General features: G+C 45.0%; 6 protein-coding genes across 6 annotated transcripts; 4 read left to right on the top strand and 2 right to left on the bottom strand.

Annotated features, from left to right (window-relative positions):
* Positions 1 to 682: 682 nt before the first annotated feature.
* Positions 683 to 2,081, top strand: BGW36DRAFT_443399 (uncharacterized protein; the record flags this gene model as incomplete). The annotated part of the gene is made up of 3 exons (XM_046221612.1): positions 683 to 853; positions 932 to 1,484; positions 1,552 to 2,081. The coding sequence occupies 3 exons, from the start codon at positions 683 to 685 to the stop codon at positions 1,941 to 1,943; spliced, it is 1,116 nt and encodes a 371-aa protein (XP_046076304.1). The 3' UTR covers positions 1,944 to 2,081.
* A 911-nt stretch (positions 2,082 to 2,992) lies between these two features.
* BGW36DRAFT_443396 (glucose-methanol-choline oxidoreductase) lies at positions 2,993 to 4,917 on the top strand (the record flags this gene model as incomplete). Its single annotated transcript, XM_046221611.1, has 1 exon — positions 2,993 to 4,917. Exon 1 carries the CDS (start codon positions 3,013 to 3,015, stop codon positions 4,915 to 4,917), a length of 1,905 nt encoding a protein of 634 aa, XP_046076303.1. The 5' UTR covers positions 2,993 to 3,012.
* Positions 4,918 to 6,589: 1,672 nt separating this feature from the next.
* On the top strand, positions 6,590 to 8,478 carry BGW36DRAFT_287417 (cytochrome P450; the record flags this gene model as incomplete). Its single annotated transcript, XM_046210509.1, has 6 exons — positions 6,590 to 6,874; positions 6,979 to 7,344; positions 7,414 to 7,634; positions 7,687 to 8,143; positions 8,218 to 8,307; positions 8,374 to 8,478. 6 exons carry the CDS (start codon positions 6,590 to 6,592, stop codon positions 8,476 to 8,478), a joined length of 1,524 nt encoding a protein of 507 aa, XP_046076302.1.
* Positions 8,479 to 8,901: 423 nt separating this feature from the next.
* On the top strand, positions 8,902 to 10,538 carry BGW36DRAFT_369096 (DNA polymerase ligase-domain-containing protein). Its single transcript, XM_046215081.1, has 3 exons — positions 8,902 to 9,501; positions 9,548 to 9,748; positions 9,801 to 10,538. The coding sequence occupies exons 1-3, from the start codon at positions 8,950 to 8,952 to the stop codon at positions 10,413 to 10,415; spliced, it is 1,368 nt and encodes a 455-aa protein (XP_046076301.1). The 5' UTR covers positions 8,902 to 8,949; the 3' UTR covers positions 10,416 to 10,538.
* BGW36DRAFT_333973 (putative glucooligosaccharide oxidase) lies at positions 10,539 to 12,049 on the bottom strand (the record flags this gene model as incomplete). Its single annotated transcript, XM_046212900.1, has 2 exons — positions 10,539 to 11,736; positions 11,787 to 12,049. 2 exons carry the CDS (start codon positions 12,047 to 12,049, stop codon positions 10,572 to 10,574), a joined length of 1,428 nt encoding a protein of 475 aa, XP_046076300.1. The 3' UTR covers positions 10,539 to 10,571.
* Positions 12,050 to 13,046: 997 nt separating this feature from the next.
* On the bottom strand, positions 13,047 to 14,129 carry BGW36DRAFT_369092 (putative ubiquinone biosynthesis protein Coq7). The gene has a single exon (XM_046215080.1). It carries the CDS (start codon positions 14,093 to 14,095, stop codon positions 13,316 to 13,318), a length of 780 nt encoding a protein of 259 aa, XP_046076299.1. The 5' UTR covers positions 14,096 to 14,129; the 3' UTR covers positions 13,047 to 13,315.
* Between the last annotated feature and the right edge of the window lie 49 nt (positions 14,130 to 14,178).

Below are 14,178 nucleotides of genomic sequence, written 5' to 3'. Positions count from 1 at the left end.
CACATAGACCAACCACGCTTGTGAAAATGTCGCATGGCCATCATGGGACCTCCCACGCTAATTCAACCCTGCTACGACTTCAGGTAACCTGCATGAAATAGTGCATAATGCTGCATAGTGGTGTTTTATTGACTTGGGGATTTGGCAGTCGTTGATTAAAATTCGGCCCCTGCAGTACATTTGCAGGTGACGATGTACTCTGAAAACCATGAGTCCACCTCCTCGAGGTGTGTGTCCAACTAGCTCTCTAGCTGACACATCTAATTTTGAGGAATACCGTATTATCTTGCAGGGACGTTGAGGAATTAGAATGACAGGAATTAGGGATTGTGTCCTACTGAATACTCCCATTTTAAGGCCGACAATGGCGTGAGGCATCCTCAAACAATATGCGAACCAGTTGTAGGGGATAGTCATATGGTCAGGTTACTTTGATACTGTCTATCTATTATCTGCCTATTCATTTACTCATCAGTTGATGGGCTTATGACATCTGAGGCTATTCCCAATTTCCAGTCATTGGGGCTATTTCGGTCAATTTACCTAAAAAGAATAGGGCTTTCCTTTCAATCCGGAACTTATCTTTTCACTTCACATTATTTTCTATTTCTATCTTATTTGTCGTTTAGTTTCTCATTCATCATTAACTCAACCGTGGATTGATGTTACTTATTTATCGGTAATGGCGGCTGAGGAAGAAGGCGATCGCAACCAAGATCGCGCGCCAGTTGTTATCGGCGTCTGTGTCCTTCTTATCATCATATCTCTCGTCGCAACTGGGTTGCGATTATATGCCCGTTATTTGGTGCGATTGAAGTTATGGTGGGATGACTGGTTCTGTCTTATCGGACTGGTAGGTATTCATACAATGAAATATACTAGCAGGAACCAAAGGTTACAAAAATGCTAATGAGATTGTCCTTATATGCAGCCTTTCGCACTTCTATCAATGATATTTGATTTTGTCCAGGTTAAATATGGCTTTGGCAAACATGTAGACACACTATCGGCCGAGACCCTAATGGAGTACGGAAAGAATTTTTACATCTTGCTACTTTTTTACAACCTGGGACTAGCATTCTTCAAACTCTCTCTGTTAGCCTTCTACATCCGAGTCTTCTCAGTCCTCAATACAATTCGAACAGCGAGTTACATTCTTAGTGCTGCCATTGTCGCCTGGATGATTGCCACTGAGTTTTTGCTCATCTTTCGTTGTCATCCAGTCGAGATCGCGTGGGAAGGAACAGCACAGCAGCAAGCAACGCAGTGTATCAATATGAACACTGTATTTGTAGCCCAGGCAGCTCCCACCATCTTCTTTGATGTCATCATCCTAGCGCTGCCACTGAAACATATATGGGCCCTCAAACTCAATCGTGGCCAAAAGGTTGGCGTGACGGTGGTGTTCCTTTTGGGATTTTTAGTCACCATTATCAGTATAGTCCGGTTGAAAGTAATATTTTCTACTGGTAATGACTTGACTTGTAAGTATCGTCTCTACTTTTTTTCTATTCTATGTGTTTCAGGTGCTAACCTGGTAATGATTCACAGACAGCTTTGTAGACCTCGGTTTATGGTCTGCAGCAGAGCCAGTAACCGGTTTGCTCTGTTGCTCTCTCGTCACATACGGTCCTTTCGTCAAGAGAATACCGCGATGGCTTGGTGGCAGCGGCCAGAAAACAGAGACCAGTCTCAAAAGCGCCACCACCACCACTAAAAAGAATTCAACATATGGATATAATAACGCCGGGTACCGACGACAGCGTAGTAGCGATGAGATACAGCTGAACAGCTTCGCGGCTAATATTGTCGAATCTAGGGTTACAGATGACGATATTACTGCTTCTGCCCATGTTGCTGTTAGTAAGAACTCGACCTACGGGCCACCCCATAATGGCATTCAGGTCAAACAGGAATACTTTGTGCAGCAGGAACAGGTATAGCCTGAAGAAAATGTTTCACGGTTGAATTTTCTATAATGGTCTCTCGCATTTTAGTGCAAGCTGCTCGGGCACTCTACAGTCATGTCTACCTATGTAGATTGAAACGGACATTCAAAATTGTATTAATTGTATTATCTGTACTATACGGATTCCGGAATCATATCAGAATCAGTAACAGAACCGAGGGTCAGCGAACCCTGATAATGAACTATAAGATTAATTATTTTGCATCTACTTCGTACATGCTATGTACCATCACAAACTAGATATTACTTCTTGGACTGCAAGGGCTGTGATTTAAGAAAAATAACATAGTCCACGGTATTGACCACCTATTACTCCCAGTTGGATCGAATCCAAGCGAATACTACTCTGTGGCTAACATCATATTGTCCATACAATGGGATATTATTATTAAGGACTATCTAAGGCGCGTGGCAACCTGCGGACGGCACTGCCCGTGGGACTCCTGCCTGTGACCACGATCGCTTTTTACTGGAGATTGCACAAATCCTGCTCGTACTAGCAGTAGTAACCGGCCTTATGGCGCTCTGATACACGCCAGCCCAGCCATAGCCCAAAAACAGGATTGACATAACCATACTAATTTAACTCCAAATAATCAACTAGTCTAATAACACAAGATTACATAAAATATAGACAAGGATATTGAATCGTTCACTACCATTAGTTTAAATACGCAAGAACTATCTGCCCAATAAAGCTCTAGTTTATGTTGGGTTTTCTAGTTAATTACTTAGTAGTACTTTGCTCCATATCTCTGTTCGCATTGCCCTTCACTGTAATTCGACACATTCCCTAGATCTAGAATCGTACTAGAAAGGGGAAACAACGTGAGAGACCACTTAATTTACGCTAAGCGGATCCTTCGAGTGGGAAAGCAAGCACTCAACGGGGTTGCCTCGTGGGCTCAATGTGAAATTGAGAAACGTTAAAAACCTAGACTACCAGTCCCTCTTTTGCTTCACAAGCATTATCTCTTTCTCTCCTCATTTTTTTTCCTTCCTCGAACTTTCCTTATTTTATATGCCATTTCAATAGACAATAAATGAAAATGCGCCTTCCTCTGTCACTAGAAGTCTTAGCGGCTCTGGCTTCGTATGCTGTTGCGCTCCCATCATCATCAGCAGCGGCATCTTCCGAATATCAGCGTCACCACAAACGTGCTCCCGAGCTACTTGGATCCAACTTCGGTATTCCTACTTACAATCGCACCTTCGACTACATTGTCGTCGGTGGCGGCAATGCCGGTCTGCCTCTCGCCTACCGCCTTGCACAGGATGGCAAGACTCAGGTCGCTGTCATCGAGGCAGGCAGCTTCTACGAAATCAGCACTGGCAATACAAGCCAGATTCCCGCTAACGATGTCTATTGGACGGGTACCAGTCTAAGCGATGTCAATCCTCTTGTCGACTGGGGATTTCACACTACTCCACAGGCTGGTCTTGGTGGTGCCGTGGCACACTATGCTCGTGGCAAAACGTTAGGTGGTTGCACTGCTCGTAACTACATGGCTTATCAGCGTCCCACGACGGAATCGATGCAGGTTTGGGCTGATAAAGTGGGAGATCAAAGCTACACGTTTGAAAATATGTTGAAATGGTACAAGAAAAGCTTGAATTTCCAGCCACCTAGACGGGGCCAGCGATTCAGCAATGCCACACCAGAATACGATCAGTCTACCTTAAATATCGGAGGACCCCTAAATGTTTCATTCCCAAACTATGCTCAAGCGTTTTCTACTTGGATCAGAAACGCGTTCCAGGAGCTTGGTATTAGGCCTATTAAAGCCTTCACGAGCGGCAATCTTATAGGCTCTTCATGGGATGTTACTACCATCAACAGCGAGAATGGCGAGCGTGCCAGCAGTGAAGCCGCATTTTTGCGCCCTGTACTTGAATCGGGCCGGACTAATCTCGTCGTTTACCCAGAGACTCTGGCCAAGAAGGTTCTCTTTGACGGCACCAAGGCCATAGGTGTTCTTGTGGACACTTCCGGGGCCGAATATGTACTCAGTGCGAAAAAAGAAGTCATCGTATCCGCCGGCGTTTTCCAGTCACCGCAACTTCTGATGGTTTCTGGTGTTGGTCCTGCGGCCACATTAAAACAGTACGACATACCCGTCGTTAAAGATTCTCCCGGAGTAGGCCAGAACATGATCGATCAGCTACTGTTCGGTCCATCTTACCGAGTCAAGGTCTCTACTGCCTCTTCTCTTGCTCCTGGCCTGTCCAGCTATTATGAAGCTGTCGATAAGTTCTACAGCAAGCATGGAGGTCCTCTCTCTAGCCCCGGTGGAGATTTCCTTGGATTCGAAAAAATTCCACAATCACTCCGTTCGAGCTTTAGCAACAATACATTGAAGTCTTTGGCAGAATTCCCCGCCGACTGGCCCGAGGTTGAATATCTCGCAGTGGCGGCATATTTCGGAAATGCCAAAAACCTGGTTGAAGGTTCCCCAGCTGATGGTAGCCAGTACGCGACGCTAGCGATTGGACTAGTGGCACCTACATCCAGAGGCAACATTAGCATCAGTTCTAGTGACATGTCCGACGCACCCCTCATCAATCCAAACTTTCTCGGCACAGAGACGGATCGTGAAGTTGCTATTGCCGCATTCCGCCGCGTCCGACAGGTATTCAACAGCAATGCCATGGCCCCAGTCGTCGACGGACAGGAAGTTTATCCTGGATCGCAATACCAGACCGACAATCAAATCCTAGATTATATAAGCTCAAGTTTCAGCTTGCTTTTCCACGCGTCATCTACGTGCAAGATGGGGTCAGCAAATGATTCCATGGCCGTCATTGATCCTACTGCCAAGGTGTACGGTGTACAAAATCTGCGCGTTGTCGACACATCTTCATTTCCAATCCTCCCCCCGGGACATCCCATGTCGACTGTGTATGCGCTGGCGGAGAAGATTGCTGCAGATATTATTTCAGGTAATTAGTGTGTTTAACCAAAACTCGAATATATTGACAGCTTCTCTCCCTCTAAAGCTCTCTTTTTCATACTCAACTTCTATATTTCACAATTGGCATGGCATCGCATGTGTCTACTTTGCATAATATTTTCTTCATTTTTTTTAGAAGACATCTGTATTCGGTATGGCATTATACATGAAACTCTACGCCACCCTTATCAACAAAATAGAAAAAAACCATGGGAGCTTATACGGAGAAATGCTTAATCACCATACTAGTCACTCAGTTCATTCGTTTATGAAGCATTCTGGCCCAGCTGGCATGTGCACCATATCGCCAATCTGCTCAGACTTTAGTAATCACTCCGTTATCACCCTAAGATTTCGCTGGGTAATTCAAGGGTATAAGCGAGACTATTTATTATTATTATTATTATTATCAATTTTAACGACTTTACCCAGTTTTAATCTATGAAGGTCTCGTTTCAGTGGGCACTAGGGGCCTTATGGAGGCCTAAGCCCCTAATTCCCCCTGTTGCCTGCCCCGAACCGGTACCTAGCGCTACAATGCACAAACGAATTCCTCACCCCAAGTCGCTTATATACGCAGGGCGATTCAGGGGCCTTATAGGAGCTAGCGGGACCACCTGGGCCCATTAGTAGCTGTTTATAATTGAAGCTTGTTCCAGTGTTGTAATGAAACTGTTCTGAATACCCTGGGAAATGTGGAAATTAGGCCACGTATTAATTGATATTATATAATTTTACTACACTAGTCTCCTGCTGGTCGTATTCCCCTTGCTAATAAATTGAAGTAGGAGTTTAGGACGAGGAAATTCAAATGGTTGCAGTATGCCCTTGAGTTGATAATGATAGACAATCATCAATTCCCCAATAGGTCTAACAACACCAACGACTCGGTCCAATTATAATCTCCAGAATCGCCAAGGAGACTATAACGACAAGGTTGTGAGGTAGCTTGGACGCCTTACGAACTATAATAGCGGTGCTCCTAATACGGTATAATACAGGACAATCGTTTTGATCGACGATGGCTGTAATTACAGGTACCCAGTACCCAAAGAAATACTTTCAAGCCTGGATTGCTTTATGAAAACCATCTGACCGTGATGAAATTGCTCAGGTTGTCCACCTATTTCAACTTTTTTAAGATATAATTTCACTGTTTATTGTGCCCGCCCCGAGGGTTTTTCGAGGATTCCAGGATACATATATAACTGTACGTAAGCTCTCGGTCGCAGACATCCGGGAGGCCCGATTGACTTACATATGTAACGTCGGCCACCATGTACGTAAGACTACATATGCATAATTTAAAAAAACAAAAATGACATGGCTGTACACCACTGGATAATTCAGTGGCGTGTGCATTACCTATAGGTACTAGCATGAAATAAAACGAAGGATAGGCTCAACGTTGTACATTATTGTACATCTATGGTGTATTATATATCAAGCCGAATGCTACGTAGAGGAATACGTATATATGTGGAATCCTCGTCATATGATAAAGAGTCTCCAGCAAGAAACATATTTTACGCACCAACCATAATCAGCTTTATCTAGGCATGCCTGAAGAAAATCACCCGCCAGCATAAGTACGTAATTGCGTTAAAGATAGACTCTGCCATCATATCTCAAACAGTAACTTCTAAAACCAAATTGCTGGATAATGTATATGCCGCAAAGTGTCATCGTCAGCACAATTGGCTTGCTCGTCGTATATGTTGTCTGGCGACATGTATTTACCTACTGGCGACTTGCCCATATCCCTGGGCCGTTATTTGCAAGGCTAACAAATTTGCAACGAGTGAGTTGGGTAAAGTCAGGGCGATCACACGAGATCCATCATGATGCTCATCGAAGATATGGCGATGTTGTACGATTTGGGCCAAACATGGTGGCTGTTGCGCATCCGGGTGCAATTTCAACTATTTATCCAATGAGACCAGGTTTTCCCAAGGTATGCTCTATACCCATAGCTTAGCATAAAACAAAAAGGAAGAATTTGTGGAAAAGAAGAAATATAGGAAATAACACGAAGAAAAATCTTATTGACAAGCCTAGGGCGAGTTCTATCGGACCCTGATGCCTTATACTGGCAAGGGCAAGTCGCTGCCGGCAATATTCAACACCAGGGACGAAGCACTACACAAAAAGATTAAAAGCCCTGTTGCACCATTATTCTCCTTAACAAATGTCCTGACTCTTGAGCCCTTTGTTGAACGAGTTCTTCACGTCATGTTTGAACAGCTCAACGCTCGTTTTACTGAATCGCAGGATACATGTGATTTGGCTGCTTGGTTAAAATACTTCGCATTTGATGTAATGGGCACACTGACTCTATCAAAACGGTATGGATTTCTAGAAGAAGGAAAGGATGTTAACAATATGCTTGATTCTATTTGGAATTATATGAAAGCTGCAGCTCCAGTAAGTTGCATACACACAAAATGTAGTTGTTTATATGGCCTTTGATGGAGATATCTAATTTCCATACAGATGACCCAGATTCCGTGGTTTGATGAGCTCTGGAATAAAAGCTCTTGGACAAATATTTTCAGAGGTACTAGGGGGTTTTTGATCTTGAAATTGGTGCGCGACTTCATAGAAGAGCGAGAAAGAGACAATGCCGAGGATTTCTCAAAACAACATCTTACTGATCGGGACATGCTATCTCGGTTTTTGGAGCTACAAAAAGGAAACCCATGCATTCCGCCATGGTAAGTGAGAATTCAATTAGACGTATAAACGTATACATTGATTTAAAATTAGGGCAACTACTGCGTGGACTTTTTCCAATGTTTTTGCCGGGTCTGATTCAACGGCAGTCGTTCTGTGCACCATTTGGTATAATCTTCTGACTCACCCAGACACTATGGACCGGCTGTACGCCGAATTAGTCGAAAGAGAGCAAAAGCACATTCTGACACGTCCATTTCCCAAATGGGAGGAGGTGAGTGAGCTGCCCTACTTAGATGCTTGCATCAATGAAGCAGTCCGGTTACATCCACCATTCTGCTTGCCATTTGAACGAGTCGTTCCATCTGGCGGTGTTACTATCGGAACAGAAAGCGTTTACCTTCCAGAAGGAACCATTGTCGGTATGAATCCATACGTAACTAATCGACACGAACCGACTTTTGGCGAGGATGCCAATGAATGGAATCCCGATAGATGGCTCGGCAAAGATGAGCAGCAACGGAAAAAGCTAGAGCAGAGTGTTCTCACAGTCAGTCATTTTCTTCATCAATTTCGTTTATAGATATTTATGTGCAATAAAATATATTGACAGTATACAACCAGTTCGGAGCAGGAAGACGCATCTGTCTAGGGAAACATGTCGCTATGTTGGAAATGAAAAAGCTAGTCCCTGCTCTCCTATTGAATTATGAGGTAAGTATAATACTGGGATCATATTTCTCACAAAATTCAACTAAGTATTCTGTTTGAAACCAACAGTTTCAGTTACTTGATCGCTCCCGATTTCGAGTTGAGAACTTTTGGTTTTTCCAACAGCGTGACTTGGGTGTCAAGGTTAAGAAGCGTGGATTGTCTCCGAATTAAATGGGTTTGACTAGGTTGTTGAATAAACCATCAAGTGATTATTGAAACCCAACTCTTTCTTAGCTCTTGTAAAGATGAGCATTATTAACCGAAGCTATATAGCAATTGTACTTATCCGTAGGGGTTCAACGACAAACAGCAAAAATCGGGTTCTTCCTGCTCAAACCCGACTGCTTTATATATATATATATTCTGCGCCCCTCCCCCTCTCCTTTCCCATGTGGCTGGGAAGACTCGGGAGGGAACAACAAAGATGTGGTGATTTTTTGCATTTTTGAGTTTTACAAACATTAAAATTTTCACTCCGGAAGAGGAAGAGTAAAAATTTGCAGCGCGGCCTGATCTGGCTAGAGCGCTTTCTCCCCAACTTTCTCCAAGCCATGACGTAACTGCCAATATCTGCTATCCATATTACTACTTCCAGTGTAAACACTCTCTCGTCGGCTCGGCGATGCGCTTCTACAATCTGATATGAAACGGAGTCACTTGTTTGCGTCCGAAGAGCTAAGCGAGGGAAGTTCAAGCGCAACCGGTGTAGACGAACATACTCATACACACGCAGCTTCTGTTCGCCTCTCGTCGCTCAGCGCGCCGGTTTCTCCGCCGCGTAGAAAGCTTGCAGTCACTCGGAATGGGAATGACGGAATCCCCAACAATTGTGAAGAGCGAGCATCTCCTAACCTTGCTGCTGTTGAAGCTGGGCAAGTGAAGGTAGATGACCATGTGAAGCTCTTTTCTACAAGGCTCGCTCAGGCCTCAAGGCCTGAACCGGCCTTAGGACAAATCCCAAGACTGTCTATCGACCATTGGATCGACCTGTATTTAAGAAATCAACATGCCGACGGTCACCACTTTGTAATCCATCAGCACGATCATCCAATAGCAGGACCGCATTATGATCTTCGCCTGCAATTCTCGGAGTCGAGTTCTTTGAGCTGGGCAATCATGTATGGGCTACCTGGGGATCCCAACAGTCAAAGAATCAACCGCAATGCGACCGAGACTCGAGTTCATTGCGTGTGGGTAAGAAAAATCATCTCATGAATATATGCAAGCTAACGAAAGCCAGAACCACCTTATCGAAACCGGGTCTGTACACACAGGGAGTATGATTATCTGGGATACGGGGGAGTATGAGATTCTACCGTACTATCCCGACCAAAGGCTTCCAGAGACCGACGATTCTTCTTCAGATGCATCACAATCATCACTGAAGGAAACGACATCCCAATTTTCAGAAAGTGAGAAACTGAAACAAGCATTTCAGAATGTAGTTCCATCCTAGCAGTGAACTTGCTGGATATATGCTGACATTGCACCAGCGAAAAATTCGTCTACGTTTACATGGTACGCGTCTGCCAAAGGGTTATACTATAGCACTCCGCTTGTCTAGTGAGGAAGATAAAGCGGCTCGCGAGAAGCCTACTACAAAAAAACGTCGACGTAGACATCTAGTACAGGCTCGTCACAAGGAAGCTCGCACACCTTCAACATCTCGTTCTCCATCCCCTAATACTGAAGCATCTCGAGTCCATCTCAATTCATCGATACCCAAGCAGGGTGAGGAACATGAAGATATCGACGAAGGACAACCTAATTTAGGGTCCGATTCAGAATCTATCGATTCAAACACACGTCTTAATAACGCATATCCGGGGGCCACCAATTCTGTGGGATCAATTCACCAGCGCAAGTGGTACATCTCTCTTGATCGCCACAACAGCGGATTTGTTAATTACAAGGAAGAAAAGAGGTGGAAAAGAAAATCTACGGACCCTCTCACTGCCGCCGATTCACCAGGCTTCTCACCATTCTATGTTCGTGGACCTGAGACTGAGCGAAGCGTTATTACCGGAAGAACAGGATATGAAGTGTTTAATGACGAGAAAGTGTACGGCTTCATACCTAGGCGTGGTTGGAGACCAATTCTCAACTAAAGTGAACAAATATATGTCATGTATATATGAGAGAACAGAATTGTTTTCTACTTTGATCCAAGAAGTCACGCATTCAGTATAACGCTATATTATCTTGATATTTCAACCAATTTATATAGAAGGTCTAAATCAAAATAAAATCAGTTCTGGTGTTATTCACTTGACAGGAACACTTTGCGGGTTGTGGAAGGTATCCTGAGGGTCGACTGCGGCCTTGATCTGTATCAGTCGTTCAAGATTGCTGCCCCAATACTCCTGTTGCCCGTTGGCTAATTCGGGGTCAACATATCCCGGGTAAGCTCCGAAAGGAGGGTTTGGCATTTTGCTTATGAAAAGATCGTTAATCCCGTTCAAGAAGTTGTTAGTGGTAGATGAAACTGGCCCAAGAAGATTGATAGCATATGTCTGTATCCAGAACAAAGCGTCACGATGGAAATACGCTGTCGCATCCACAGGTATATCACTGGTCTTACCCCCTTCAAGATCAAAGAAGATGACCCATATCAACGTGCCTGGGTCTGTTGTGTCCAGGTATTTAAAGAAGTCATCAATGACCTCGTCAGGTATGAGAGTTGAATATGTGAAGGGCAATGATTTGGCATAAAAGTGCACCGGAATTCCGCCGCCAATAGCTTCTAGCTCATCCACAGCCCAATCAGCGACAAGTCCAAGCCAATCATTAAACACGGTCACGTTATATCCTTGATTACTCGGAAATTTGGTCTCAAGCTGAAAAGCGTCAAACTCGGCCTTTGTTCCAAAATATGTGCCTTCAATTAAGAGAGTGCCCTCTGTCAAAATGATATTACTCGCAAACTTTCTTGTAAGGTCGGGGTCAGATATGAGATTCTGCCATGCTTTGAAAGTATTCGCTCGAGAGCTTGTATCATCGATGTTGAAAACCAGTTGATATTGGACCGCTTCTCCTGGCTCCGCCTCGGTGTGGAAAGTGAATTCGGTGACGATTCCAAAACTCGCCCCAGCCCCCTTGATACCATAAAGGATGTCAGGGTATTCAGTCGAAGATGCAGTGATAATGCTCGAATTTGCAAGCACCACTTGAGCCGACTCAATATGGTCCAATGCTGAACCCCATTGACGTGAAGTAGGCCCCAACCCTCCAATTGTTGCATGACCACCGATACCGATCTGTGGACCGGTACCATGAGCCATGGCACGTCCTCCTGCATCATGGAGCTTCTTTGTGACATCAGCCAGCAATGTTCCCGAGCCGATAGTTGCATATTGTGTCCTGGGATCGTACGAGAATTGCTGAAAGTTTTTTAAATTCACGACTATGGCACCGTCCACACCCCGAGTCCTAGATTCCCTTATTAACAAGTGACAAATGGCAACGAATTTGGAGAGAACATACCATAGTTGGCATAGCTATGTCCGCCGCTTCTGGCTTGCACCTTGATATCCGCTTCAGCGGCGCATTTGACAATAGCAGCAACTTGCTCGGCCGATGTTGGAAATGTCACAGCAGCGGGGGTGACCGGATGATCCAAATTATACGGCATCACGTCAATGGCCTGATATAGCGGTGCATTTGGAAAGGCGAGTAATGATGTATCACCTCCCACCGCACTCACCAAGCACTGTTCCACGGCGGAACTTGTTGTGTTTCCCATTGTTGTGTTGTTGGCCAGTAAGAAACCCTGCTAAAATGCTTTCCGTTTCCAGATAATGCGGACTTAATGGAAAGAAGACGAGGCTAAAGCAGTGCATATGCGTTTACGAAGAAAGATCTTGAGTCGCCAGGGTAGCAGCGGCTGCTAGATACTATCACGTTGTTCACCGCGTCACGCACACGGGTGCGGGAAAAAGCAATACACCAACTAGGACCAACCGACGATTGTTCATTAAGTATGATTAAGCTTGTTACTGATCAGTGAGTGGACCGGAGCATTATTAGTATTAGCGGAAGCTGTTTAGTGCAGGGTATTTCATACATCAATGTTCTAAATGGGAACTATTTTTGTAGCTCGATGACTAGCTCAAGCCATATGTCAGATTTGCCAATGTTCACGTCTTGAGTGGGGAGGAATCCGGCATTCCGCAACCTTGGGTTGCATTCTTAGGCCTATCAAACCGTCTGCACATCAATGTTGACAAATCTCATCTCGGGATCCGAGTCCTAAAATATCGAGGTTTATGGGAGTCGAAATATAGCCGTCCAATTAGCTGAGATGGTCTCTTATTTCCAGAGGGTGCACCTATGTTTTTTCCCATGGACCGTACAGAGTAGTCGATATCCACTCTCCTAGAACTATGGATGCAGCACGGTGAAGTCAAATGTTTTGCAATTTGCCAACTTCGAGAGGCGCGCCGAATATATCCAGCGAATCAGCTGATGTCATTGAAAGGCTTTTGAACTTTGCTTTTTGACACTATCGTATTCATCGGGGCTATCACATCTTATCACACTCTGTCCGCACCACAGCAAGGCACGGCCACAGACCTCGTGAGCAATGATCGGGTTACCACTGCTCACTGACCGGGGTTACCTAGTTTATGACTTACTCCGTAGACACGGTCTGAGTAAGTGTGCCCTAAGTTTAGTTTCCACCTGCATGGCCACCACAGCCTTCGAAGATATAATGAAACCAAGCAAGTAAAGCCGAACGTGCCAAATTCATCCTTTTTCAATTTCATCTTCCTTTCTCATAAGGTTTGTTTCTTCCTTTTTCAAACTATTTGTTCCGCAAGGCGGTTCGACTACGCCGCAGGCTTCTATATTCTAATTAAATGAAAGGGGAAGGAAAAGAAAGAAAGAATAAGAACGGCTCTGTTGTGCATTGTTTCGAGTTGCACAAGTTCGAAACGACAGACTGCACATACTCATATTAGTACAGTAAATATACAAAATTATATCCATATTCAATCACCTGGTCTGTCTAGACCTTCTCGGTGATGTTGATAGCTGCTCTACATCCATGACGAATAAGATTCACTAAAGGATCATACGGCTTGGCTTCCTTTGCATCGTTTTCGACTGCATAATCCAGATGCTCAAGCTCCTCGTCTCGAGTCTTCCTTAGCAGTGCCAGTAGATCCTTTAGCTCCTCGTCAACCTCCTCCCCACGCTGTTCCGCTTCCTTCATCCATCCCAGCATTGTGCTGATCTGTTCATTGTAGTGGGTGCCAATTTCCGTCTCGACGGCTTCTGTACACGCCATTGCGGCCTCTCTGCCCATAATAGCCGTCGACCAACCAAGAAACGTAGCTGCAACTTCCCAGACTGGGTACATGGCCGTGGGACGAATTTGGTGTTTCGCGACCAGGCGATTGAAATTAGCAAAATGCTCTGCCTCTTGATCATACATATGCTTCATCAACGGTCGTAGGTGCGGATGAGATCGGATGATGGGTGGCTTCTGGGCAGCGTAAATCAGTGTCGCGGCGAGCTCCCCGGCCTGATTGACACGCAGCGCGCTGTCGAGATACTCCCGCTGCTCTTTGCTCAGGACATACCGAGGTTTTGGCAATGCATCATTGGATTTTTGGGGTATGGGCGCTGCAGAATCGCCAGGCTCGTTAGCGTCTGTCTTGGACCGGGACCAGAAACATCGGCGAGGAGGACGGGTGGCGGCTGGAGCTAGAAAATCGAGGTATAGAGGGGGCTCGTTTCTACAGTATCTGGCTGCAGGAACGCGTAATGGGCGCAGGGCTGCCATTGTTGACCCTATGAATAGAGACAGGCTATTGAAGGGGCACACAGTAGCTAATCGATAATAATGCTCCCGGCAGCGCCCGATCT

Source organism: Talaromyces proteolyticus (assembly GCF_021365285.1).
Source record: "Talaromyces proteolyticus strain PMI_201 chromosome Unknown BGW36scaffold_2, whole genome shotgun sequence".
NCBI lineage: Eukaryota > Fungi > Ascomycota > Eurotiomycetes > Eurotiales > Trichocomaceae > Talaromyces > Talaromyces proteolyticus.
This window is presented reverse-complemented; position numbering and strand designations above follow the sequence as displayed.